The following is a 26,789-nucleotide window of genomic DNA, read 5'->3' on the forward strand; positions in this document are numbered from 1 at the left end:
TCGGTCCCAACTGGGTACTCGGCTTCCTGTTTGTTTACAATAGCCACCGGCCTGGCATCCCGCCCTGCTGATAGAAACGTGTGTGGCAGGCTGTGACGCAAATCTTTGTCGACAGAAATGTTGAAATTTAATATTTATTCTACTCATTTTTACAGCATTGGAAAACATTAAGAATGTTTGTGTCATTTTTGTCCTCCTACAGAAACCATATCAAAAAAACAACAAAAAAAATATCCCTCAACCATCTTTTTTCATTTCCAAACATTTTTGAAAATCCTCCAGGGAGCCACCAGGGCAGCGCTAAAGAGCCTCATGCGGCTCTCAAAACACGGATTGCCGACCCCCGCGCTAACAAAACAGTAACTCTGGCATATTACCATTTGCAACACAAAAACTACGGAAACACATTAACAACTTTCATACTTTTTAAACAGATTAAGTGTTATTTAATCAGTTAACTCATTGACTGCCTGTGACAGCGATAGATGTCTTTTGTCATCAATGGCACTGAAGCATGATCATTCAATCCCTGTTAAAATAGATTTAATGTCTGTTGCTGTCAAACAAACAAAAAAAAAAACCTGAAAATCAATAAAAACTAAATTAACAAGAAGTCCTATTCATATTTTTGCTTTCGAATCCATTTTTTCCCCCTCAAATTTATATCTGTTTTTTTGCTTTCTTTCGGGCAGGCTGGAACGAGCTGCTCATCGCATCTTTCTCCCATCGCTCGGTGACTGTAAAAGATGGCATACTGCTGGCCACGGGCCTCCACGTCCACAGAAGCAGTGCCCACAGCGCCGGGGTGGGCTCCATATTTGACAGGTCAGCAGCAAAGAACAATAAAAATAAAAAGAGCGGAATTTCCAATTTTTTGCTTCTTGTTCTTGCCACACGGAGTTGACAAAGCAATGTATTTGATGTCATCGCAGAGTCCTGACAGAGCTGGTATCCAAAATGAAGGATATGCAGATGGATAAAACCGAGCTGGGCTGCTTGCGAGCTATCGTCCTTTTCAACCCAGGTCTGCGCTTCTTTATCAAGTTTCACCTGTCGACATTACCTGTTTACTAGAGTTGTTCGATATTATCGGGTAGGTGAGAATATCGGCCGATAAAAGCATTTTAAAATGATATTGGATATATTCGACTTCGGTTTTCCATTATTGGTTTTGTGGCAATATGCATGTTGACTTCAAAGTGAATGTCACAATAGAATTACTGTATTTTCAGCACTATGAAGCGCATATAAAAGCCTTCAATTTTCTCAAAAGCCAAGAGTGCGCTCCATAATCCAATGCGCCTTATATATTAGTTAATCATAGCATAACAGTCCCTTTAGCACAGCTCCATCTAGTGGATGCATAACGCAACCCCAACCACTGCTATTACTGCGCCTTATAATGCAGTGCGCCCTGTATATGAAAACAACTTTAAAATAGGCCATTCATTGAAGGTGTGTCTTATACTCCGATGCGCCTCATAGTGTGGAAAATACGGGCCATAATATGTTAAGTCCACGACTGCATATATCAGATTTTTTTTAGTTGGACAATATCGGAATATCGGTTATTGGCTAAAAATTCATTATCGTACAACTCTTTATTTTATCGGGAAGGTAGAATGGTTGAGGTGACTGATGTCCTCATGTTTATGAAGATGCTCCACCTTTAATCCAAAAGGCTTCTTCAGTTAAAAATTTGGAAGTACTTTTGGTATGATTTAGCCAATTGTCCTTTTGTTGTACATAGATCCTCATTTATTTTTGTATACCGTTTGAGGCTCAACTCAGGTATTTTAATTTTTCATGTTCCTTATCCGATTACTCGATTATTAGAACTAACTAGTTCAGGGGTGCCCAAGTTCAGTCCTCGAGAGCCCCTATCCAGCTTGTTTTCCATGTCTCCCTCCTCCAACACACCTGAATCAAATGATCAGCTCATCAGCAAGCTCTGCAGGAGCATGATAACGATCCTGATTATTTGATTCAGGTGTGTTGGAGGAGAGAGCAGGGGTGAAAGTGCCTAGAATTTCTTGCCGGAACTCCCGAACATACTGTAAAGTTCGGCACAGTTTTTTTTTTTTTTTTTTTTTTTTTTTTTGTGGGGGAGCGGCGGCTTAAACCTCCTAAAACCACCAAAATGCAAGAACTTTTGGCACAGTTATAAATATAACACACAATAAAACACAACAGGTTTCACAGTGGTTAGCATGTTCCCCTCACAGTTCTGATATCAAGGGTTCAATCCCGGGCTCCGGCCTTCCAGTGTGGAGTTTGCATGTTCTCACCATGCCTGCGTTGGTTTTCTCCTGTTGTGTGTGAAAGCAGGGCTATAAGCAGGGCTATAAACAGGGCAAGCTGGAAATGGCTAAATTAAACTGAAAACATAACGAAATTAAAATGTCAATCATTACGTTCGGGTCGGGCCGGGGTTCTCGCTAAATTTTTTAAATAAATATATATTTATATACGTATACCAAAACGATGTATGGATGTTAAACAAAGGAATACTTGTTATCAAATAAATAATTTGGATAAAAAAGACAAGGCGCTGTATGGTCATTGCAGAGCCAGAGCGTGCCATGCGCCCTCTTTTTACTCTTTTCTCCTCTGCGATGCAAAAACGCATCTGTTTATTTACATTTTACAAACTTTTCCAGCGTTATTTCGTTGTGTAAATGCATTTAAAATGATCATAAAAATATGTAGACTATTTAAACATTAAGAAAAGTTGCGTTTTTTTTCTGCCAACTGAGAATTCGTTACAAAAGACAGGCTTTAATGCACAGGCATTGTCACCAAATGTGATCACGCAAAACGCAACCAGTCCGTTTTTCCAAGCAGCAAGCAGTGATGTGTCAAGGTCTGACTGGAGCATCCCTTCCCTCTCCTCCTCACAAATAATTCATAGAATTTTGAGGGGGGTTTTCTCGGGCTTGGGCCTACAAATAAAATATGAAATTTCGTTTTTTTTCTCGGGCTCGGGCCTACAAATAAAACATAACATTTTGGGGGGGGGGTTTCGGGCCTGCAAATCAAGTTAATTGATCGGGCTCGGACGGGTCGGGCTTTAATACCAGCGGACCCGGGTCGGGTCGGGCTGGATTTTTTTAGGCCCGATCTTACCTCTTGATGATCTTAAATTGGTTGCAGTTACACGTCGGGGAACGCTCCCTCCGGAACAAAACACGACAGGATTTGACCAACATTGTGACAATGCTGACCAAAAATGACGTAATGTCCAGGTTATAAAATCGCCCAGCAGCCTTCCACGCACAGAGAGTGCCAGTGGGCAACACAGGACAAGTCTGTGAAAGCGTCCAACCTGCTTCATTCTCGGAATCTTTTCATGCATGAAAGCAATGACAAGAGTAAATCCGGCGCTACCTTATACGGCAAATTCCCTGGTAATATGTGTGAAAAGGGCTACAGGCAATGCGACTTGTCAGATAGAGAGAGACGCTGGGGAGAACTACGTAGAATAAATGAATAATAAAAATCAGTGGAAATGGATAACGCTAAGCAAGCTCTTGATTAGACTTGTATTGTTAACACTTGTGTATGTAAATCTGGCAATAGTAGATTGTTCTTATTGGAGATGCGTGTGTGGCAGCGTGGCAGTTTTTTTTTTTTTTTTTTTAAACATTGGGTTTTGACAGTTGCCGTCATATTTTCGGGATCAAAGCACCGTATGCCGGAACGGCGTTCCGCCATTGTATTTCATGGCGGAACGCCGATCCGGTGCGTTCTGGCCCACTTTCACCCCTGGGAGAGAGACATGGAAAATAAGCTGGATAGGGGCTCTCGAGCGCCGGACTTGGGCACCCCTGAACTAGTTCATCGATTAATCGACTACTAAAATAATTGATAGCTGCAGCCCTATTAGAATCATTATTTAAGCATGTTTTTTCTCTCCTATATTCACCTCTCAGAGTATGTTTGTCGTTCTAGTGGTAATTGGTAGGTTTGAGAACCACTGTTCTAATTTTTCCAACAATGCGTTTCCACTCAGATGCAAAAGGTCTGTCAAACCCGACGGAGGTGGAGGCACTGAGGGAAAAGGTGTACGCCTCACTAGAGTCCTACACCAAACACAAATACCCCGACCAGCCGGGCAGGTGCCGTTCACCATTTCACATTTTCCTAATTTATCTCTGATCAGCAAATCTTCTCTCGATTTAATCGGACTTTCTTCTGTTTTCGTTCAGGTTTGCCAAGCTGCTGCTTCGTCTACCCGCGCTGCGTTCCATTGGCCTCAAATGCTTGGAGCACCTTTTCTTCTTCAAGCTTATCGGGGACACGCCAATCGACACCTTCCTCATGGAGATGCTGGAGGCGCCGCATCAGATTACATGACCCCTGTCAAACAGCCCCCCTCTTGTAAATAGCCCTTATCAGCAACGTGAAGATGGAAATTTTAAAGTTGAATATTTTATAACAATAAAAAAATAAAATAAAACACACACAACAACAACATTGTAACAACATCCCAAATGCTATTTCAAGGCTGCAGTGAGGGCTGAGTACAATCCTCACACTCAGTTGTTTTTGTAAATAGGTCGTTGCAAGTGTCCCTTTTGAAAGTATTTGAGAAAGAATCAGATTTTATTCATAGAGCAATTGTATAAAAAATAAAATTTTACGTTAAAAAATGCACTGTATTTCTTAAAGACATTGAAGTATTCTTCTTACAGAATAAAGTTCAGAAATACATGTGAAACTATTTGTCCTGTCATTAATCTCAACAAAAAATACGTACTCAATATTAATTCACATATTCAGCTGGCTGCGAATTATCATCTTTTGGTGGCATTGATGTATAAGCGGATTTTAAGGGGGGGCAGGCCCCCCTGGTGGCCGAAAAGTGTCATTGCATGTAATTGACGTTCCTATATATATATATATATATAAGTTGTAAAGCAATAAAACCAACAAAAATGAATGAAATAAAAAAATATATATTTTTATAATGGGTTTAAATGATTTTTCGAGCACCTTTGACAGTCATTTGCTTTGCATATAATTTACTTCAATAAAAAAATAAAAAATAAAAAAAACGACTTCAATCAAAAAAAACAAAACAAAACAAAAAAAATCAGAAAAATTGCTTTCACAGTTTCAAATTTATTTTTGCATTCAAAAACTTTTTTTTTTTTTATTGGAGCGTTGTTTTTTTTTTTTTTTGGTTGAAAATATATATTTTGATTGAAGCAACTTTTTTTGATTGAATAATAAAGACACAACTCTACCTCCATAGGGCTCCACCCAGGGGATACAATTTTTGACTGGGGTAACTCCATTGGCACGACACCGGCGGGCGTACCAAATTCAGTGGATGACGATCTTGGCGAAAAGTATTGCCTAAGCAGCCTGATTTAGAATTACCCTCAAGAATGACGGGAAACAAAAAACACTCATTGTCAACTCATTATTATCAATGTTCTTGTAAGTTATTTTTTGCTGACACTGCGTTTTGGGATCATCAACATGTTGTGCCGCCCTGCCCCAAAAGTCAAACTCCGCCCATACATTGATGGCTATAGACGTCCAATCCATTTGAACTGGGAAAGGTTGGCAGAAAAAGATTGCGGCAATTGCACCCACAAACAAAACAAAACAAAAAAATTGTGTTTTCAGGTGATTAAATTTTTTCTTAATAGCAGTTAATCATATTTTTTCAAAGTTAACTTGCACTTCTCCCATTATCTTTAGATTAGTGCCCGCTGCAGGCCCGCACTTCTTTTATTCCTGGCCAGGAGTGCAAAAATTAAATAAATGAATACACAAATAAATGAATAAATGTGTTATTAAAATGTTTCAATTTCAAAGTTTATTTAGATTTTTATTTATTTAAATTATATTTATTTCCATTTATATTCATTTATTTCAATTTTTTGTTCAATTATTTTAACATTTATTTCTATTCTGAGTCATTTATTTCAACATTATTCCAATTTATATTTATTAATTTCGATTTTAAAAAATCATTATTCACTCACTTTTAATTTATTTAATTCTTGCACTGCTGTTCCCCTTGTACCGCATGAAATATTTTATCTGTCATTGGCTCATCAAAATTAGTGGGCGTCATTAAATATCTTATCTGTCATTGGCTCATCAAACTTGGTGGGTGGTCGTGAACTAGGTGGGGTTTGAATTGAGTGAGTCAAGAAGCTATTGCTCCTTCCTTCTCAACATGGCAACGACTGCTGAGGTTCTTCATGGTCAGGGAGCTGGCAGCCACAGTAATAGGGCAGTAGGTGGGGCCCACTCTTTTCTATATGGTGGGGCTCCCTCTACATCTGGGCTGTTGGTTGCAGGGTTGGGGGAGTCTAGTCTCTGGTCCCGCGCCACCTCTCTCCGTTCTACATGGGCATCCTCCTTAGGCCCCGGCACGGATCACTGGCTGGACGCCGGTGAGGTGGTGGGGTGTCGCCCCCTCTGGGTGGGGATCCCTCCCTGTCCCGTGCCTAGTAGGCCGTGAGGGTCCTGCAGTGTTCTGCGTTGGTTGGGAAGGTCCCACTACTATGTCCCACGGACGGCTGCTAAGGGCGTAACATAAAACGAGACACGCACACAAGTTGCAAGTGGACACAAATTTATTCACACAAGTCAAACTCGCAATGAACAAAATATACAAAATGCGGAAGAAGCTGGCTTCAGCGTAAGCCCAGGTCAAAACAACAAACAAAATGAAACTACACTTGAAACCCACCCGCTAAGTAAACCCTGATCGTAAAAAAGAAAAAACAATACAGCCACTAACCTGGCTTCTACACTAAACAAAGCGGGTTGAACGAAAATGGCAGTTTACCTCTACTGCTGCGGTGCTCTTATTTACAGTGGTGAACAAAAACGATCCAATAACGAATGAACACAAAATACCTCACCGAAAGAGCGGGAGTGTAACAAAATAGCGATCAAATGCACATGTGAATGAATAGCGAGCAAACAGCTGGCGAGGAGGTACGCGGCACGTATGCTGTCAAATGCGAAGTTGCGAACTGAGTGTTGACTGTAAAATGATGAGCGGTCAGATGACTTTTGTTAACGCTGCCTTTATTTGGTTAACAAGACTCAGGCACAATACAATACAACACACATGCGGGTATGCAAGCTCAAACAATGGCCTAATAGTATTACCCAGAGCCGTATTACCGTGTATCGGATTAGCTGCCGTAAAGCAAGTGTCGTTATTGCCGCAAATGTAAACAAAGCGCTGCATAATGGATACATGTCAGACAGCGGCTAGTTCGGGCGGCCCGTCAGCGGCGGTGACGTCGTCAGCCCGTCCGGGTTCAATCAGAGTACGCCACGTTGGGAGGGGAGGCAGCCAGTCGGCGGACGCGGCGATCAGATGACTGACAGTCTCAAAAAAGATAACAATTGAACGGCCAGGGCCGTCGCACCACTCAGAAGTGCAGTGAGTAGCGTGGGTAACGGTTAAATGTTAACATGGAAGATGGTTGGCCCTCTGGGTGGGGAATTCAAATGGAAAAAAGAATATAGATGAAACAACTCTTCACTTCAGTGTTGCAACTGTTCAATTCTGCACATCAGATACTATATTTATTTTAAAGAAAAAGTCTTAGCCAAAGTTATTTTTATTTTGTTTTTCAAAATATCTACATTTCAGAATATTGTGTTTTCTATTTTTGAGCAGAATTCTAGCTTTGTATAGGCTGTTCCTATTGTTGAAAGCACAAAAGTGTGTAATACACAACTAGCACATTTATATTTTGCATTTTGTTTTCTTACTGTACCGAAAATGAACTGAACCGTGACCTCAAAACCGAGGTACGTACCAAACTGAGATTTTCGTGTACCGTTACACCCCTAATCTTTATTATTTAAAAAAAAAAGTAAATGTTTACTTTTACTTCAATTTTAATATATATGCTATGTTCTTAAGTAGTTAAAATTGAGATTTTGCATTTAGTATATGAGGAAATGAGGGAAAATAAACATTAGGAGATGGAGGTTGGGGCTATTGCTGTTTTTGTTAACTTTTTTTTTGCAAATCATTGAAAAAAATACAATTTTGAATGAAGAATAAAGAAATAAAATTTCTGGCTCAGTGACGACCTTCATGTCTGGGAGTTCCGGCAAGAAATTTTAGCCACTTTCACCCTTGCCCCTCGTTCAATGAATGAATCATTTTTATATTTACCAATTGTAGTTCCAATCTTTACCACTAGATGGGCTTAATGGCGCTAAATATTGTTGCCGTGTGGGACTGATTTATTCACGATTATCTTTCTAGCGGGAATTGATAAAACAGCTAGCAAGAGCCTAGAAGTGACATCGTGTTGCTGAAATGTAATTAAAACGCATTTTCATTATTTTATAGGCTACAGCACACATTACACTGTTTGAGGAATTTTTGGAATACATTGTGCTTGTTAGAATAGTTGTAATTAATTAGTTAATTCATTTTTTTATGTTTGCTTGTGCATTTTTGTTACAAGGTAAGGCTACTTCTGCTATTACTATTATTGCTACTACTGCTGCTACTACCTCTCTCTCTCTCTCTCTCTCTCTCTCTCTCTCTCTCTCTCTCTCTCTCTCTCTCTCTCTCTCTCTCTCTCTCTCTCTCTCTGTGTCTCACTCATTCACTCTCACTCTATGTCGCTCCTTCCTTGTCCTGTTACTAGAAAGTCCAATCAGTTTATGAACAAGTTGAAAAGGAAAGAAAGGTCCAAGGAGGAGTAAGTTTCAGGCAATTAAACAGTTAAACGCCACCGCTTCCACACGTTTGGAGATGCTCTGAGAGAAAGGACACTGAATCATTTTTGCAAGCCCACTTTAAAGGTATGGATATCTGTTCCTGTATTTGGTATTAAAAGTGATGTTGGTGAAAATACAGCAAACTTAAAGTTGGGGGGTGATGGGTACATAATGTATTTGTTACATTTGAGCTAATTAAGTTCATTTATTTCTTATTAATGGAAATTAAATCTTAAAATTAACAATTAACTATTATAAAACTAGTAATTAAATGATTTATCACTCTATAATTTAAAAATATTTCTTTGAAAATGCAAACTAGTTTTAATTGTTTTTTTTTAATGATTAGAATGTTATACAAATACTTAAAACAAAATTATTCGTTATACTCCCAATTTCCCTCATATATTACACTATATAACAACACTATTATGTTTGTGCAATATTTGACAGGTTTTGACTTATCTTAATCAAAGCAAATTATACTCAAATGAATGTTCCCAAATATTAAAACTGAATGATCACAAATAGTTTAATGACATAAAATGTCATTCTCGTATTTGTGCATATTCAATAAAAATGTACAACAGAAAATGACTACATAAGATTAAGGCAAGGCAAGGCAATGCAAATTTATTTATATAGCACAATTCAACACAAGGCAATTCAAAGTGCTTTACATCGCATGAAGATCATAAAAATCACATTTAAATCAAGACAACGTAAAAACCAAGACAATCAAAATCGGAAATAAAATTATACATAAAAATCGCATTTAATAACAAATAGAATAAAAATAAAACAAAAACTACTACTAATAATAATAATTGAAATCAACAATAGAGATAAGCACAAGAGGAATATAAAGCAAGTAGATTGAAATATATAGACAGTTATGGATATGCAGTGCTAAACAAAAGCGTTTTTAGCCCAGATTTAAAAGAGCTAACAGTTTGAGCATACTTCAGACGTTCAGGTAACTTGTTCCAGAGGTGAGGAGCATAATAACTAAATGCTGCCTCACCCTGCTTGGTTCTTGTTCTTGGAACATGCAGAAGACCGGTTCCAGACGACCTTAGGGGTCTAGATGTCTCATAGGAATCTAACAAATCAAGCATGTATTTTGGTCCAAGGCCATTAAGTGTTTTGTAGACGAGCAGTAGTATTTTATAGTCTATCCTTTGACTCACTGGAAGCCAGTGTAGCGATTTCAAAACTGCTTCCTTGTATTTGTGAGGGCTTGTGTGGTTTTTATCACCGTATTTCGTCAACAATTTAGATATTTGAACAAATTCGTTTTTTATTTTTATACATTTTTACAAATACAGTAAATGTTTATTTTTTTGCGATGAAATATAAAATGCAAACAGCAAACGTACAATGAAAATGTGCATATTAATGCTCTGTGTTAACAACATTGCAACATTTTACATATAGAGATGATAACTACGGGAAATCCGTTAAAACAAGGATGTGGATTTATAGGAACTAAATGAAAAATAACTTGAATAAAATCTGTACCAACTACCAACCATCATTTTCAATTTATCCTCTCAAATTTTACACCAGATGCCCGTCCTGACACATGCCACAAATGGGCATCGAACCCAGGCCACCACAAATGGCAGTGGGGCAGTCAGACCACTGAACCAACACCTGGGACATAATGTAATAAAAAATTAAAAATATATCTCCAAACTCTAAATTTTCAAACAAACTTTTCCTGAGTTAAATCATTGATTTGTCTCTATTACACTGAGTGACCTTTAAATTACTAACAGAATCATTTATCCCAAAGTTCATTTTTGATTTGACACTTGACAATTAGTCAAGTCCGAACTCATGTATCGTGATCCCTATAGAGCAGTGGTTCTTAACTGGGGTTCCATTGAACCCCAGGGGTTCGGTGAAGGTTAAGCAGACCCTATTTTGTATTCTGACTAAATGTAGGCAAAGTGCCATTTTAGACATGGTTTTTGACTGGTTTGCCCTCAATTTATAGGCTTTATTCCATTTCTTTCAAATGCCCTCTATCTAATGCAGTGCTTCTAGATTATTTTCTGTTATGCCCCCCCAGGAATACGTAAACGTTCCGTCGCCCCCCCCAACTCTCTGCCGCCACTGTAAATATACTGTAGTATCATTTGCATATAAAATTCTTATTATTATAAGTACACCTCTGCATAACATTTATTTTTAATATTAATGAAAAAAGTAATATAGGTCAACTTACAATAAAGTGTAAAAAAAAACAAAAAACAAAAACATCCATACTGTAAAAATACACTCAAGACAATTTTTTGACCATTTGATACTGAAAAATAAAATTTAATAAAGTCAATAAACAATAATAAACTCAAATTGATTTGCAACATTAACTCACGAGGACAATATGCCAAACAATTAGACCGAAAAACAAAAATGAATAGAACAAAAACGACTATGACATTGGACAGAGGGACAGTTTTTGTTTTTGCTGCAGGCAGTAACAGCTCCTTTCCTATGGTGTGGGGTTATATTGCACTGAGCAACTTGGTATGCCACCTTTAATGATGCTGAGAGTGCTCGCTGGTTTACTGATGTAACATTGACAAAGCGGGAGGATTGTTGGCAATATTCGGCACATTTTCGCTGAAAAAAAAACATTCTTGCTGTCCACTGTGAACATTTTTAAACAAAGTAAACAGACTGGTCTTTCCTTGTCTCCCACTGTACTAAAAGTCAAAGCCAAAAGCTACATACGCTTCTTCATATTTTCTTGTCTTAGATTATGATATCTCCAGTGCTCTTTGCTGTGTGCTCATGTTTGGTTCCAAAATATTGCGCATACGCTGAAAATTAGAGCGGCACTGCCACCCACTAAGTGGATGTGCAATTACATTTTATTCTAGTACGGCAAAAAAGCATGTTCACCATGGTCACATGCGCCCCCCTGGGGGGGCCCGCCCCACTATTTGAGAAGTACTGATCTAAAGGAAGGAGAAATTGATTTGCTCAGCTGGCACTTGTTATGAGGAAGCATAACAGACCTACAGACAGCATGAACTTTGTAGATAATAATTTTAAAAATGCATCATTTTTCAAAATATGTGACAATATAATTAGAATGTAGGCATGAAAACAAAAAAGGAACAGTGTGAAATTAAAAGAGTTTAATTTTACTTATGAACATGAAAATAAACAGCAAAAGGCAATTTTATTAGTAGTAAATTAGAAATCTGGAAGAAATTTGAACAGGAATTCACTTAGTTGTTAGCTTGCTCGGTTTTGAATTCGTTAAAAAAATGGCTTCATAATGAAATTCCAAAAGTTCGGTGAATGCACCTGTGAAACTCGTGGGGTTCGTTATCTTTAGCAAGGTTAAGAACCACTGCTATAGAGCTTTTACAGTATATATATATTGATGTTGCCTTCACGTTGCTTTTTCAGTCATGCAGCACAGGCCGGTGTGCGCGGGCTGCCACAGGCCAATCGCCGACAAGTTCCTGCTGAGGGTAGCGGACGGCCTCCGGCACGAGGCGTGCGCACGCTGCTCGGCTTGCGGGCGCGCGTTGAAGGACTCGTGCTTCGTGCGCGAGCAGCGACTCTACTGCAAGCGGGACTATGCTGAGTGAGTGACCACGTTTGCTTACACGTTTGACCTACAGTGGGGCAAATAAGTATTTAGTCAACTACTAATTGTGCAAGTTCTCCCACTTGAAAATATTAGAGAGGCCTGTAATCGTCAACATGGGTAAACCTCAAAGGACCCACTACGGCCCTTGAGCACCGGTTTGCCCACCCCTGATGTAGATGCTACAATATGTGCTTGTCTATGTTTATTCAAAATTGTTGGAAACCTTTATTTATTTTTTAACCAAAACTTTTGAATTTTGCAGACGAAAAAGTTTTGAGTAACTGTCAACCAAAACTAGATGAAATTTGTATAAGACTTTGTCGACTAAAACTAGACAAAAACGAACACATTTTGAAATGACTAAAATATGACCAAGACTATTTTCGTCCAAAATACTTAGACTAAGACAAAAATTAAAAGGCTGCCTAAAACAACACTGAGCTGAGATGAATTGAAAAGTTTCAATGAACAGATGTTCTAGGCAGGCACACCAGTATAAGTATAATCCCTCGCTTCTTCGCGCTTCAAACTTAGCCAAACAGTCCATTGCGGATTTTTTTTCCATTTAAAAATAATAATACAGATGAGCTGTCCCGATCCAATCACGTATACTCATTCTCCATCCTGCTGCTCTTAGTCACTGGAGTTGCTTATTAAAGTTAATGATGATTGACAGACATTCAGGTTTGATCTTGCAATGGGCGCTTGAAGCCGAAACGTCAAAGCGCCACATGCTTCAATCATTATTTAACTTGTTAAACAGTTGCTGTGGCAACTCTTTGTCTGTAAGTGAGCTGCTTGAGCGGATTTGAATTGACTCACTCAATGAAGCATTTAATAAAGACAAGCATTTTTCTACTTTATTCTTGTTAAAAAAAAAATTTCGGTGGGACAGTAACATGTTTAAAATGTATTATAATTATTACATTTGAAGTGCTTAAAAACCATTTATTAATATACTGTATATGGCGGAAAACACAGACGAGACTGCAAAAGCAGTTTCTGCTCTTGCACTCCTCTTTAAAAGAAACTGTATTTTAAGCCAAAACACTTGTTGTGTTTGACAGAACAATATGCCTATATGCCGCCATAGCTGATTCAAGGCGCATTAAGCCTCCAAACTATTTTTAATTTGTCCGTTTTACCCTGGAAACCCCCGTTTACAGACGTCGCGCAAGTGCTTGTGTTTCAACCCAGCCATAAGACGAAGGTAATTAATTATATTTGTAATTCAAAATGTCTGTCATTTTTAGCTTAGAATCATTAATTGATGTCTAATATTTTGTTAAAAAAAATACTTTGAAAAATTATTCAATAGCATATTTTAAACTTATAAACAAATTACGTCACAATGAAAAAAATGGTGTCTGTAAAAAAGTCACGCATATCTACCTCATAACTATCGCCTAATAGTATTTTTTTTGTTACTGTCGCATTTTCTCCGATATATTAGATGATAAATAATCCATTCAAACAAAGAAAAATTGAAAAAAAGGTTTAAAAGGGTAAATATATGAAAAAGAACATCTCGACCACTCCTTGATGTCTGCGATTTCTGCATCGCGACCCTTGTTATATTACCATGTTTCCAGCTGTGGCCATTCACAGCTGTTTCTTGACACTCAGTAATACATGCTACGTGGAGTTTTGGGATCGAAACAAGGTAAGTACGCGATAATATCTCGTTGAAGTCGTGGCGTCTTTAATTCTGCTCTCGCGTGCGCTTACCTCCAGATAGGGTTTCGCTGTTTAAGAAAGATTTTTTTTTTCTAAAAATGCCCTCCTGTTCAAAATTTTTCCTCCCCCAGAAAATTGAGATTTTAAGCTTTCCAGTGCTGTATCACACGTGCATATCGGACAATTTTGAAATTTGGCCAAATTGGGGGTTTCAGAGCGGAACTTCAAGTCACCTGAGTGTTTTCCGTTTATGTAGGCCAGGCTAGGAAGGAGCTTGAGACACCAAGGTGTCCAACCAAACAGTTCTTTATTCAGAAAAAACAGTGGGTTTCCCCAAAAGAAAAAGGCCGGAATGTGGCACAAGAAGTAACAAAGCAAACGGTCAACTAAAATGTCTAAAAATGGCAACTTATGTCTGTTCTCATCAAAATACTTTCTTCCAAATATTTCTGTCAATCTCCTTCCCCTTCCACCTTGGCTTTATCTGGTCGTCTCTTATATTGTCCTCCAGGCCAGCTGCAATTAAGTGGCTTTGTGAGAGGCGTTGTGCGGCATGCTGGGAAGTGTAGTCTTTGGGCTGGCGGCCATTTTGACTGGATTCTTCAGCTCTGGAAAAAGAATGTAACGGCCCTCCACTACCTGTCCCTGCATGATGTCATACAAAAAAAAATTATATATATATATATATATATATATAATATATTTTAGCATTAGAAAGAGATACATATAAGACATGTTTTTCCCCAAATATATGTATATATATATATATATATATATATATATATATATATATATATATATCGCTACTTTGCGGTTTTTCACTTATTGCTGCGGGTTTCAGTCTCCTTTACCCGCGAAAAACGAGGGATAACTGTATTGTGGTGAGCGCTATCATACAGTAGATACATGAGCCTTCACAGCCACTCCTCCTAGTTTAAATGAATCGGGACAGTTTGTTGTCAATGAGTTAATAGTAGCACTCAAGTCAAATGGTTGTGTAAATGCAGAATTTCTGACACACCTCTTTTATTGGAGCTTATTATTATTTATGTACAGTGAACTGTACAGGCTGATACAGGCATTTGTGTTTCAGCCTAATGCTATTTAGTTTGCTTTGGACAGTTGATTTCCAGGAAACTTGGCACAGTTCTCTCACCAAAAAACGAGGTGACTGCGGGTGCAAGGTGTGATACATCACACACACATGAACACACACACCAAAAAAGGTGGGGTGGAGCTCAAGTGACACGTTGTCAAAATGTGTTAAAATCGCGATGTCCATTCGCCAGGTAACCACAAGCTGGGGGCCAACATATGGCGATGAGGTAACCCCCTACTTCTTCACCTTTCCATCATAAACTCCCTCCCTCCTAATCACCTTCTCCTCATCCTTACGCCTGAACTCCAACCAAGCTATTGTATCAGACAGCAGTACACAACATACAAGTTTTATGCATTTTCTAATACAAAATATTTGTTCAAATCTATGTGACTTTTAACATGTGTGCCTTTTAAAAGGCAGTTCCTGACCTGTTAAGTGTTGCACAAGTCAGCAAATTAGATCGTAGCGCCAGTTGGGTGCTAACTAGCTAACCTCTTAGCTGGTTAGTGCGTATGGGCGAGTGTCTATTTTGTTTTATTTGTTAGCATTTGTTAAATAATGTGTTTCAATATGCGTTAGTGATAACCACCACCTCACCCAAATTAAATATGACAAACGACGTGAAGCCCAGGTATGTCATACGTCAGACAAACTGGCGCATCCCATCAAGAGGCATAAAGGCAGAATTTATTATGGCAAACAACGATTAAAGCGCGGCAGCATCTGGAAAGCCGCGTCAAGAGCAGTCCCAGTGCAGCGTCAACCGGCCAACCGTAAATGATCTAACCTGACCAATTAGCAGGAGGCCTGATGCCCAGGCTCCGCCTTTGAGATTTCACACCTCCGCACTTTACTGGCTCGTACTGACACTCCACTCCTCGTGTCCCTTGCCATATTTTAACAGTTTTCCTCAACCTTAATTCTGCATACTGGCTTTGATCGTGTTAAATTGTATCACATCAAATTGTATTATGGTGACTAAACGCCTATGTTTGCCCAGACATGTCCACTTTTTACATCCTGTCCGGGGTGTCCGGCATTTTTTTTTTTTTTTTTTAAATTCGTGAAAATGTCCGGTTTTCATTATTTTTTTACGAGACCAAGTAGCGTGTGTTGAAATTGACTGACGCTTTACACATAATACTACTGTAAGGTGCTGCCTGTGACGCGTTCCCAGAGAGCCTGCCCAGTTGTTAAGACTTTTATTATGATCAATATGTACAGTGGAGCAAATAAGTATTTAGTCAACCACCAATTGTGCAAGTTCTCCTACTTGAAAAGATTAGAGAGGCCTGTAATCGTCAACATGGGTAAATATCAACCATGAGAGACAGAATGTGGGGGAAAAAAAACAGAAAATCACATTGTTTGATTTTTAAAGATTTTATTTCCAAATTAGAGTGGAAAATAAGTATTTGGTAAACCTACAAACAAGCAAGATTTCTGGCTGTCAAAGAGGTCTAACTTCTAAAGAGGTGTAACGATGCTCCACTCATTACCTGTATTAATGGCACCTGTTTTAACTCATTATCGGTATAAAAGACACCTGTCCACAACAGTCAGTCAGTCACACTCCAAACTCCACTTTGGCCAAGACCAAAGAGCTGTCGAAGGACACCAGAGACAAAATTGTAGACCTGCACCAGACTGGGAAGACTGAATCTGCAATAGGTAAAGCGCTTGGTGTAAAGAAATCAACCGTGGGAGCAATTATTAGAAAATGGAAGATATACAAGACCACTGATAATCTCCCTCGATCTGGGGCTCCATGCAAGGTCTCACCCCGTGGCGTAAAAAGGATAACAAGAACGGTGAGCAAAAATCCCAGAACCACACAGGGGGACCTAGTGAATGACCTACAGAGAGTTGGGACCACAGTAACAAAGGCTACTATCAGTAACACAATGCGCCGCCAGGGACTCAAATCCTGCACTGCCAGATGTGTCCCCCTGCTGAAGCCAGTGCACGTCCAGGCCCATCTGCGGTTCGCTAGAGAGCATTTGGATGATCCAGAATAGGACTGGGAGAATGTGTTATGGTCAGATGAAACCAAAATAGAACTTGTTGGTAGAAACACAGGTTGTCGTGTTTGGAGGAGAAAGAATACTGAATTGCATCCGAAGAACACTATACCCACTGTGAAGCATGGGGGTGGAATCATCATGCTTTGGGGCTGTTTTTCTGCAAAGGGACCAGGACGACTGATCTGTGTAAAGAAAAGAATGAATGGGGCCATGTATCAGAGAAATTTTGAGTGAAAATCTCCTTCCATCAGCAAGGGCATTGAAGATGAGACGTGGCTGGGTCCTTCAGCATGACAATGATCCCAAACACACAGCCAGGGCAACAAAGGAGTGGCTTCGCAAGAAGCATTTCAAGGTACTGGAGTGGCCTAGCCAGTCTCCAGATCTCAACCCCAATGAAAATCTGTGGAGGGAGCTGAAAGTCCTTGTTGCCCAACGACAACCCCAAAACATCACTGCTCTGGAGGAGATCTGCATGGAGGAATGGGCCAAAATACCAGCAACAGTGTGTGAAAAGCTTGTGAAGAGTTACAGAAAACGTTTGGCCTCTGTTATTGCCAACAAAGTGTACGTAACAAAGTATTGAGATGAACTTTTGGTATTGACCGAATACTTATTTTCCTCCATGATTTGCAAATGAATTCTTTGAAAATCAAACAATGTGATTTTCTGTTTTTTTTTTTTTCCCACATTCTGTCTCTTGTGGTTGAGGTTTATCCATGTTAGCAATTACAGGCCTCTCTAATATTTTCAAGTGGGAGAACTTGCACAATTAGTGGTTGACTAAATACTTATTTGCCCCACTGTATATTAAAGTGATAAGGCATCTTTGATTGGGCTTTGAGTAAAATTTAAGTATCTCGAGGCTGGGCCCGAGTCAAAATATGGTCATTCTAAAATTGTATGAATAATAATCATTTAAAAATTACATGTATCGTTGACGGCGATAGATGTCACATTTATTTTGACTCTGAGGGGCGAATGCACAAATGGTCAAAATGGATTGGATATCGAGCGCTCAATGGCACTGAAATATTAGCATTCAAAGCTAGTCTTGGCCATGAACGGTGGCAAATGAGTTAATTTTAGTGCCATAACGTAAACATCACAGAAAACATTTTCTTACCAGTCAAGCCACTAATTGTCATGTCATCAACACCATTTAAAAAAAAAATTGTATGCGTTCTTATTTTAAGTGAAGAGCAACATAACTAAATAAATAAACTTTTTTGAAAACATATTTTGTTAATTGAATATTAAAAATCAAAAACATTTTATATGCAAACGGTTAATTTCTTAGACATTTGATAATGGGGAAAATAATGTTTAAGTACAAAAAAATGACACTGTTTATGACTGCAGCCCTTGCTTGACATAATTTATACCTTTATACCCTCATACACACTGGTATACCTCAGCATAGGTAATGGGTATGATGGGTAATAGTGACATCACGATGAAAGGGTGGACAATCTGGAATACTCATATTTGATTCGCTAAAAAAAGGACCAGTATTAAGAAAATGCCAGCACTAAGGGTGCTCACTTCATGCAAATACTGGCTTTTATTTGCATTTTTCTCCTGTATGATACAACAGAAAAATACAAATCTGTATTTTTTCACTTGATAAAACAAGATTTTTCTGCACAGATCTTTCCCTTTAAATCAACAAGAGCACTGCTTTCTCCAATTAAAGTAGAATTTATTTATTTAAAAAAAAAAAGTTTAAAAAGTCTAAACATTGTCACTGTAGTTAAAAAAACGACATTTCTAACCCTTAATTTGGTAAAAATATGGAAAAGGTTACCTTTAGCTTTTGTAAAAGAGTGTACAATAGGTATAATTGCAAGTCAGACAGTAAAAGTGGTGTTTCTGTGTTTCTAAAGCCCCTTTAGCACATACCTGAACTCCGGTTAATTCCCGGGATTTAAACGGGTAGCCCTTGTGTGTGAAAGCAATTTCGACTGACATGGAGATGACAAGGACATTTAGTGTCGAGTCGCCAATACGGGACGAGTCTGAAAGTGTCCAACCCGTGTTAATCCCGGGCCATCTCTCCATGTCTAAAAGCCATGACAAGGGTAAATCCAGCATCACCTAACACGGGAATTTAACCGCATATAAATCTGAAAGGGGCTTATGAGAGTAGCTCACTAATAAATGCTAATTCATAGTAAAAGCAATCATTTCACAGACTAAATCCACAATACAAATTCGCTAATTTGCACTTCAAACTTCGTCCCCTTAGTCCATCGTGGATTTTTATTTGTAATTAAATACAGTAATTTATAGAGATGTCCTGATCTGATCACAGCCTTTCACTCTCCCTCCAGCTGCTTTTCTTGCTCAGCAGGCAGCTGGAGTTTGCTTGTTTTTTTCTCAATTAAAAAATATATAAGTAAATACCGTAATTTGTAGAGATGTCCTGATCTGATCAGTCTCTCACTCTCCCTCCAACTGCTTTTCTTGCTCAGCTGGCAGCGATGAGTTACTGGGGTCCTGCTTTGATCTTGCCAGTGAAGCTTGGTATCACTATCTTCAAACCCGCAGATCTGTCAATCATCGTTTAGTTTGTTAAACACAAGCGGTAGTGCGCTGTGGCAACTAATTGTGTAAGTAACGAGAGGCTGGTCTCAGCTACGTAAGTGGATTTGAGTGGACTCACTCAATGAAACATTAAATACAGAGAAGCATTTTGCTATGTTATTCTTGTTTAAAAATAATTAATTAAGACAGTAACATGTTTAAAACTTTCCCAATTAACTGCGAAAAACGAGGGATCACTGTAATCCTGATTAGAATTTATAGTTAGAGTTGATAATTACTCATTAATGTCCAGTCCAGGTGTGACAAAAGCATTCTCAAGTTCCTGAAAGTCAATGGCATGTTTACATGATCTTTACAGAGAGAAGGCGGTCAGATTGAGCACGGCATGTCGGCCGTACGGGTCACGTGACCGGCCGTGTCCTTGACCCTCCAGATCTTTATCTGACAGACGCGGGATACCGCTTCACCTGATCCAGAAACCGGACCCGCCTCTGTACGTGTCCACTAGACCGCACCAGTCAAGGCTCGTGTTTTCCGCATGGGGAACATTGTGGGATTTAACCCCAAGTAACCCAAACCTACTAAGTCACTGTTAAGTAAATGATACCAATCTAGACATTAGCCCACCTTTGTGTCATAGAAACCTGCAAATATTCTAAGTATTTCCCAGACTTCACCACTTGATTGATTCACGCGTTCTGGAATGCAAACGTGCGACACGTCGGCCGTTTTAAGGCACATACCAGTGAGGCCGCGGGGCAGACGACCTGTATGGGTCAAGCAGACCCCATCTGACCCCGACAGAGCCACTCAGGCTTGGTTGTTTCCATCGGCAACCGCACAGCAAGAGTCAGAGGAATGCAATAGGATGTGGACCTTTGACAAGGATGTAGCAGCACCTTTGCTTGTTAATAGTAGGGACTCAGTGGCCACTTCACCTCCATTGTTACAGAGCTATTTGTGTCGTAATGTCATTTAACAATAGTTCATCTCTAGTATGTGGTTGCAGTCCAAAAATGTATGCATTGAAAAATGTAATGATCTGAACAGATCTGAGTTTTTAAGTTTTTAAACTATAAGATCCCTGCCCCTTTGTTAAAAATTTGCCAAAAACTGTAATTAACATGAATAGGGGTTGGACAAAATAATGGAAACACGTAATATTTTTGCATCATAATCATTGAACATAATTGTTAAAGAATGGCATGAGGAATATTCTAATGAAGTTGAGCATCTCCTATGGCTGGCACAATCCCCAGACCTCCACATTACTGAGCATTTATTGTCCGTTTTAGAGATTCAATTGAGACGTCGATTTCCACCGCCATCATCTTTATAAGAGATAGAGGGTCTTTTAAGTCCAGAATAGCTTAAAATTCGGGTAACAAATTTGGAAACAATAAACAAAGTTGTATGAATCAATACCTCAGAGAATTGAGGCTGTAATTGCAGCAAAAGGCGGCCCTACACCATTTGAAATGAGTTTTTCTTGATTTTTTAAGGTGTTTCCATCATTTTGTCCAACTCCTGTATGGTTGTTTAATAAACATTTTCAAATAATAACAAAATGAAACATGAAAAACTAGGCATGAATACACACAATGTTTTGTATTGTAATTAACAACATGTATTTTTTCATAAACTATTTTCATATTGCTATAATTTTGTTTAAATTTATAACAAATGCAATTAAAAAAAATAGAATGATAACAGTAAATCATGGACTCCACCATCGGAACATTGAGTTGACTATGATAAACTCAAGCACACGATGCGTTCTAACACCGGATTTAGGTGGAAATACGACAAAGGTTTTACTGCATACAATCAGACAGGAGTGTCTAGAGACTGATTTGGTCGAAGACTTATGGTAATTATTACCGTATATTAAATAGAACCACTTTAAAATGTTGTGAAAAAAATCAATGGATACAATTAGTGTAACTTTGCCATTACATTTACGTAAAATGAATGATAACCAATCGTTTTTTGCTTTTAACCAAGAATCTAGACTGTTTTAATTCCGCGATTTAAGCATTTATTTAGAATAATTTTCAACTTAAAAAGCTCTTCGTTTCGTGATGGCCGCCATGTTGGATTACACAATACCATAACTTTTGCTTGAAATATTTATGTTTTATGAATGATAACTGCCTGTTTTTTGCTTTTAACCAAGAATCTAGACTGTTTTATGTTCATATCTATAGAAATTTCCCAATTTAAGAAATTATTTACAAGAATGTTCAACTTAAAAATCTCTTTGTTTTATGACGCCCGCCATGTTGGATTTTGTATCTCTACACAATAGCGGATTGTATATAGAAAACTTTTGATTTTGTTGTGTAAAATTAAGGTGATTCTGCATGCTTGCCTCAAGAATTGAGTTCCTGATGTGAAAATTGAGTGATTTATTAGCTGTTGAAAACTTGCACTAAATAAAAAAAAAAATTAAGTTGCTACTTTCGGCAAGAACTTATATATGTTAAATAGGGTTGTTCCGATCATGTTTTTTTGCTCCCGCTCCGATCCCGATCGTTTTAGTTTGAGTATCTGCCAATCCCGATATTTCCTGATCCGATTGCTTTTTTTTTTAGCTCCCGATTCAATTCCAATCATTCCCAATAATTTTTCCCGATCATATACATTTTGGCAATGCATTACGAAAATAATGAATAAAACTCGGATGAATATATACATTCAACATACAGTACATAAGTACTGTATTTGTTTATTATGACAATAAATTCTCAAGATGGCATTTACATTATTAACATTCTTTCTGTGAGAGGGATCCACGGACAGAAAGACTTGTAATTCTTAAAGGCGAAATGTGACTTTGTATAGTGTGACTAAATATTGCAATCTAGTGTGTTTGTTGAGCTTTCAGTAAATGATACTGCAGCCATTTAACTCCTGCCCAAATGCATGATCGAAAGTGCAACCATGACTGTGCGTAAGGGCACCAATTGATATATCTTCTCTGCGTTGGGAAAGAACATAGGGTGTTAAGAAAATGATCAACTACTACCTTTCTTTCCCACATTGCCTCCCACATTATTTTTAATTGCTGAGAGAGGTATTGTAAGGCTTTAGCCACATAAAAAATGGCTCCAAAGGCTGTCAAAATTCTCTACTCTTTATACGCTGCCTTTTAGCGCTATCTATAGGTAATACGGCGTCTTTATAGATTGAACGCGACAATGCGTGAGTGGGTCGTGCAGCGCATGCGTTAATTATTTAACGTGATTAATTAAAAAAATTTAATTACCGCCGTTAACGCAATAAATTTGATAGCCCTACTTTAAGCCAAAACTACTCTGGATGAGTGTAAGACATTTTGTCTGTAACGTTAAATACAATTAGAAAAAAGATTTTTAAAAAAAAAAAAAAATAAATAAATATATATATATATATTTAAAAAAGGCATGTCCGATATTTTTTGCCGATTCCGATACTTTGAAAATGACGTGATAATGTTAAATATTTTTATTGATTCTGAAAATATAGGTGATTATCTCTGCATGTGGTGATTTTTGTGCATCTAGCGTAAAATTTGAGAATTTTATAGCCATACTAAGTTTTGTTATACATGTATCAAAAAATAATCAGGATTTTATTAGGGAACGATTTCGAAGGTTTTGATGTCACTGCTCATGGAGACTCATGGATGCCTAAGGGAGGTGCGCGGCTTTGAAAATATTTGAGTTTTAAGTTTTTGAAAATAGCAAGAAAATAATTTCTATATTATACATATTAAGATAATCAATTTATTAAATTCTGGTAATGGATAACATTTGAATTGATAATAAAAATAATGATAAAAATCTACATAAAATACCTGCCTATTTTACATATATCAAACAACGTTCCCCATTTCAGGCAAAAAATAAGGTCCTTGTAAACAAAAATGTTACATTATTGTCCATCCATGTGTTGATAATTACACGTTAGAGCTCACTTTTCTGGAAAGGAAAGAGTTGGAGGTTAACTTTCTGGAAGGCATGTTAAATTATTCGACATGACCTTTGACCTGAAAAATGTTCTCAAACCAAAGTTGAATAAGCCTGATATATATAGGATAGTCTGTAGTACTGCACACAAATGACTTTATATAATGGTGTGCTGAGTAGTCCAGTAAGCCACCAGTCAGGTCTGCAGACAGAAACCAGCTCCAGAATGATGACGCATCATCAGGCGTGACAGCCCCAAGATGGGTCGGTGCCAGCCGCCGGACAATAGTCCTGCTGCTTGAGGCTGGAGGGGGTGCGGCTCTGTCTTTGTCCTGCTCTGGCTGAGCAGACTTCAGGATAATTCCACGGATAATTCCTAGGACCGGCGGCCCAGCCTCTCCCGCCGAGATATCTGATTCCCCCCCTCCGCCTGGAGCCACGGCCCGCCGTGAGCCTTTTCTGGACGCTCCCCAGGGGGGGCTCGGCTGTGGGGACGGCAGCCGGAGCCAAGGCAACTGTGTCGCGGTGTGGCTAAGCCTGCTCGCTCCTGGTTGCCAGGCGCTAAGATGCACACCCGCCATGCTGAGGGTATGTGTCTGAGCGGCTGGAGTGGGTTGATGAGGGGGTGGAGGATAAGGAGGAGAGGGTTAAATGCTGGGATGCTAACTACAATAGGTGAAAATCCACAATATAGACCAGACATTTTCACCACTCCCACAGTATTTCAAAATTTTCATATTTGAAGATTTTGGGATGACCTGTCCTTCTATAGACAAGTTTCCTGAGCGAAACATGGGCGGCGCCATCTTTGACATTTTCTGCTACAGACTTCCGGTTTAGACAGAACGCCATGAATTGCGGTTGAAGTATACAAAGCTTTAAACTGCCAAATCAAACCAGAGGAACCAACAGAATCTCCCAAAATTGATTCAGTACGACGTAGATGACACTCCGGGACTTTCTGTGCTTTGCTTGGTTGTGTGAACTCCTGGAAGTGCCGTTAAATATGCTTGGAAGTGGAATGTTTTGAACAGCGTCCAGCTTCATAGCGCCATTGTGGATTTACCTCACTTTACGCCTTAAATGGAAACTAGTAACAGATTTAGGATTTGGCTCACAGATTTAACCTCATAGGATCCACCTAAAAGATTGCATGTTTGTTCTTATCACTTCGTTGTTCGTCCTTGGACAAAATTCTGATAATCTGTGCAGCCTGTGTTAACATTGGGTGTAGAGTGATACGCCGGCCACTTGAGTGACCAAAATGAGGCGAAATTACAAATATTACAGTTGCCGAATGCAGAAGGGCTGACACAGATTTTGTTGTTCCAAGGAAATAGTACAAGGTATTTTTCACCGGTTTAGATTATATTTATGGTATTATGATTATATAAACACAAATAGTATGTCAGTCTTTTTGATTGCATATACTGATTGCAATAAAACTTTTGGACAACATGATTCCATTTCTTGTTTTATTGTTTATTCTTGTTTATTTACAATTGGTGCGTGTGCAAAACAGGTCAATAAATCACAATTTATAAAAGTATTAGAAAAATATTAAAGAAGGTGGAGCATAAATCGAGCCATCATCAAGGTAGAATGCACATAGTCACATTGATGGATATATATCGAAACTGTTGTTGTGAGGCACATCAAGTTGCCTTCCCTTGCCTAACTGCATTTTCCACCTGTAAACAAACGAACAAAAAAAGGGAAACACTTGAATTAAAATTGATTAAAAACCTGGCGAAAGTGGCGACTTCCTTGCCAATCTTACAATAACAATAATTGTCACCTTAACTTATAAAGACTGACAAACGGAGGTCAGAGGAGGACCATCGAGATCGTAGACATATCCCGAGCCGGTTCACTGACGCTCACACCATGCTCATATTTTTCTATCATTTCCATCTTAATTTCAATGGTAAGCATCACACTTTTCTTTTTTTCACCACCTGCACTCACTTTCTTGGGAACCATGTTGACATCTCTCACAAGCAGTGTTGGGAATAATGCCGTTATAAATAACGCCGTTACATAACGGCGTTATTTTTTCAGTAACTGGGTAATCTAACTATTTTTTCAGCCGTTACCGTTACTGACGGTCATAAGCAGTGCATTACTTACTTTGAATAAACTGAAGAAACTACCAGTCGTAGCGAGTCTACTCTGCTCTGTTTATTTGTCATCCAAGACTTGGGGTGCGTTCAGGTTCATGGCAATAAAAATAGTAAACACACATAGCCTACCTTTGCAAAAACGATGGCGTTGCCGTTTGATACGGATATAATGTGCAGGTCCTGCACCCATCCGCAGCAAAACTATTCGTAGCTTTGCAGCGATTTGTAATTTCAGAATGGCTGATGAGTATAGTAACATACACCAAACAATAAATACAGCAGAATGTCCATTTCGCGTAATTGTGGAAGCCCGTCGACATCTTTGCTCCATTTGTCTTCGGCTTGCTCGTAAGGTTTAACATTGTTCACATCCTTAAGTTTGATCTTATATCTGTTCTTCGCCTTAGTAACGAGTTTGTCTCTTTATCGACCTGGCAAGTTAAATTTTAATGTCCCGCGAGCCAGACCTGCTTCCGATATGGCTGCGTTGTTGTCAGATCTCACGTGATCCCCCATTCTGTGACGTAAACGCTCGAGCCTAATAGCGCACGTACTTCAGAACCGGTGTTTTCATACACAAACCGGAACAGCGCGTTGCGCAAACACACACACGCAAAACAGATGCAGAGGGATATGATGGCAGAGCATTCAGAGGAAAATTTGTCCTTTACGAGGTGGAGATATAAACACTATTTCAAGTTGGTTGAAATTAAAGGAAAGAACGTCCATGTAAAGTGTAATTTATGTCCCGTGGTCGAAATTAAAGGAAAGAACGTGCATGTAAAGTAGGGATGTCCCGATCCAGGTTTTTGCACTTCCGATCCGATACCGACATTGTTTTGCACTTCCGATCCGATACTGGCCGATACCGATACCGGCCTATCTGAGCATGTATTAAAGTTTAAAGTTATTTAGCCTCCTTACTTAGTTGTCAGACTCATGTTGAAAATGGTTTTAGTATTCTTGATAACAACTAGCCAGCTGAATTAGGTGAGTTTGAATAACACACAATGGTTGGTAACA

General features: G+C 38.7%; 2 protein-coding genes across 6 annotated transcripts in view; both read left to right on the forward strand.

Annotated features, from left to right (window-relative positions):
- The window catches only part of rxrgb (retinoid X receptor, gamma b), a 97,132-nt gene extending 92,412 nt beyond the window's left edge, over positions 1-4,720 (forward strand). For 3 of the 4 annotated variants that reach the window (XM_057840555.1, XM_057840557.1, XM_057840559.1), the window contains 4 exons: positions 693-825; positions 933-1,024; positions 4,013-4,118; positions 4,209-4,720. In XM_057840555.1, coding sequence (XP_057696538.1) covers positions 693-825; positions 933-1,024; positions 4,013-4,118; positions 4,209-4,356 — 479 coding nt within the window. In that variant the 3' untranslated portion in view covers positions 4,357-4,720. Of the gene's footprint in view, positions 1-692; positions 826-932; positions 1,094-4,012; positions 4,119-4,208 lie in introns of those variants that run through there. The other variant, XM_057840558.1, reaches the window with a different exon arrangement.
- Positions 4,721-8,304: 3,584 nt separating this feature from the next.
- Positions 8,305-26,789, forward strand: part of lmx1a (LIM homeobox transcription factor 1, alpha) — a 30,785-nt gene continuing 12,300 nt past the window's right edge. The window contains exons 1-3 of one of the 2 annotated variants that reach the window (XM_057840565.1): positions 8,305-8,468; positions 8,655-8,811; positions 12,157-12,337. In XM_057840565.1, coding sequence (XP_057696548.1) covers positions 12,159-12,337 — 179 coding nt within the window. In that variant the 5' untranslated portion in view covers positions 8,305-8,468; positions 8,655-8,811; positions 12,157-12,158. Of the gene's footprint in view, positions 8,469-8,637; positions 8,812-12,156; positions 12,338-26,789 lie in introns of those variants that run through there. The other variant, XM_057840566.1, reaches the window with a different exon arrangement.

The sequence above is a fragment of the Corythoichthys intestinalis genome, chromosome 7, assembly GCF_030265065.1.
Source record: "Corythoichthys intestinalis isolate RoL2023-P3 chromosome 7, ASM3026506v1, whole genome shotgun sequence".
Taxonomy (NCBI): domain Eukaryota; kingdom Metazoa; phylum Chordata; class Actinopteri; order Syngnathiformes; family Syngnathidae; genus Corythoichthys; species Corythoichthys intestinalis.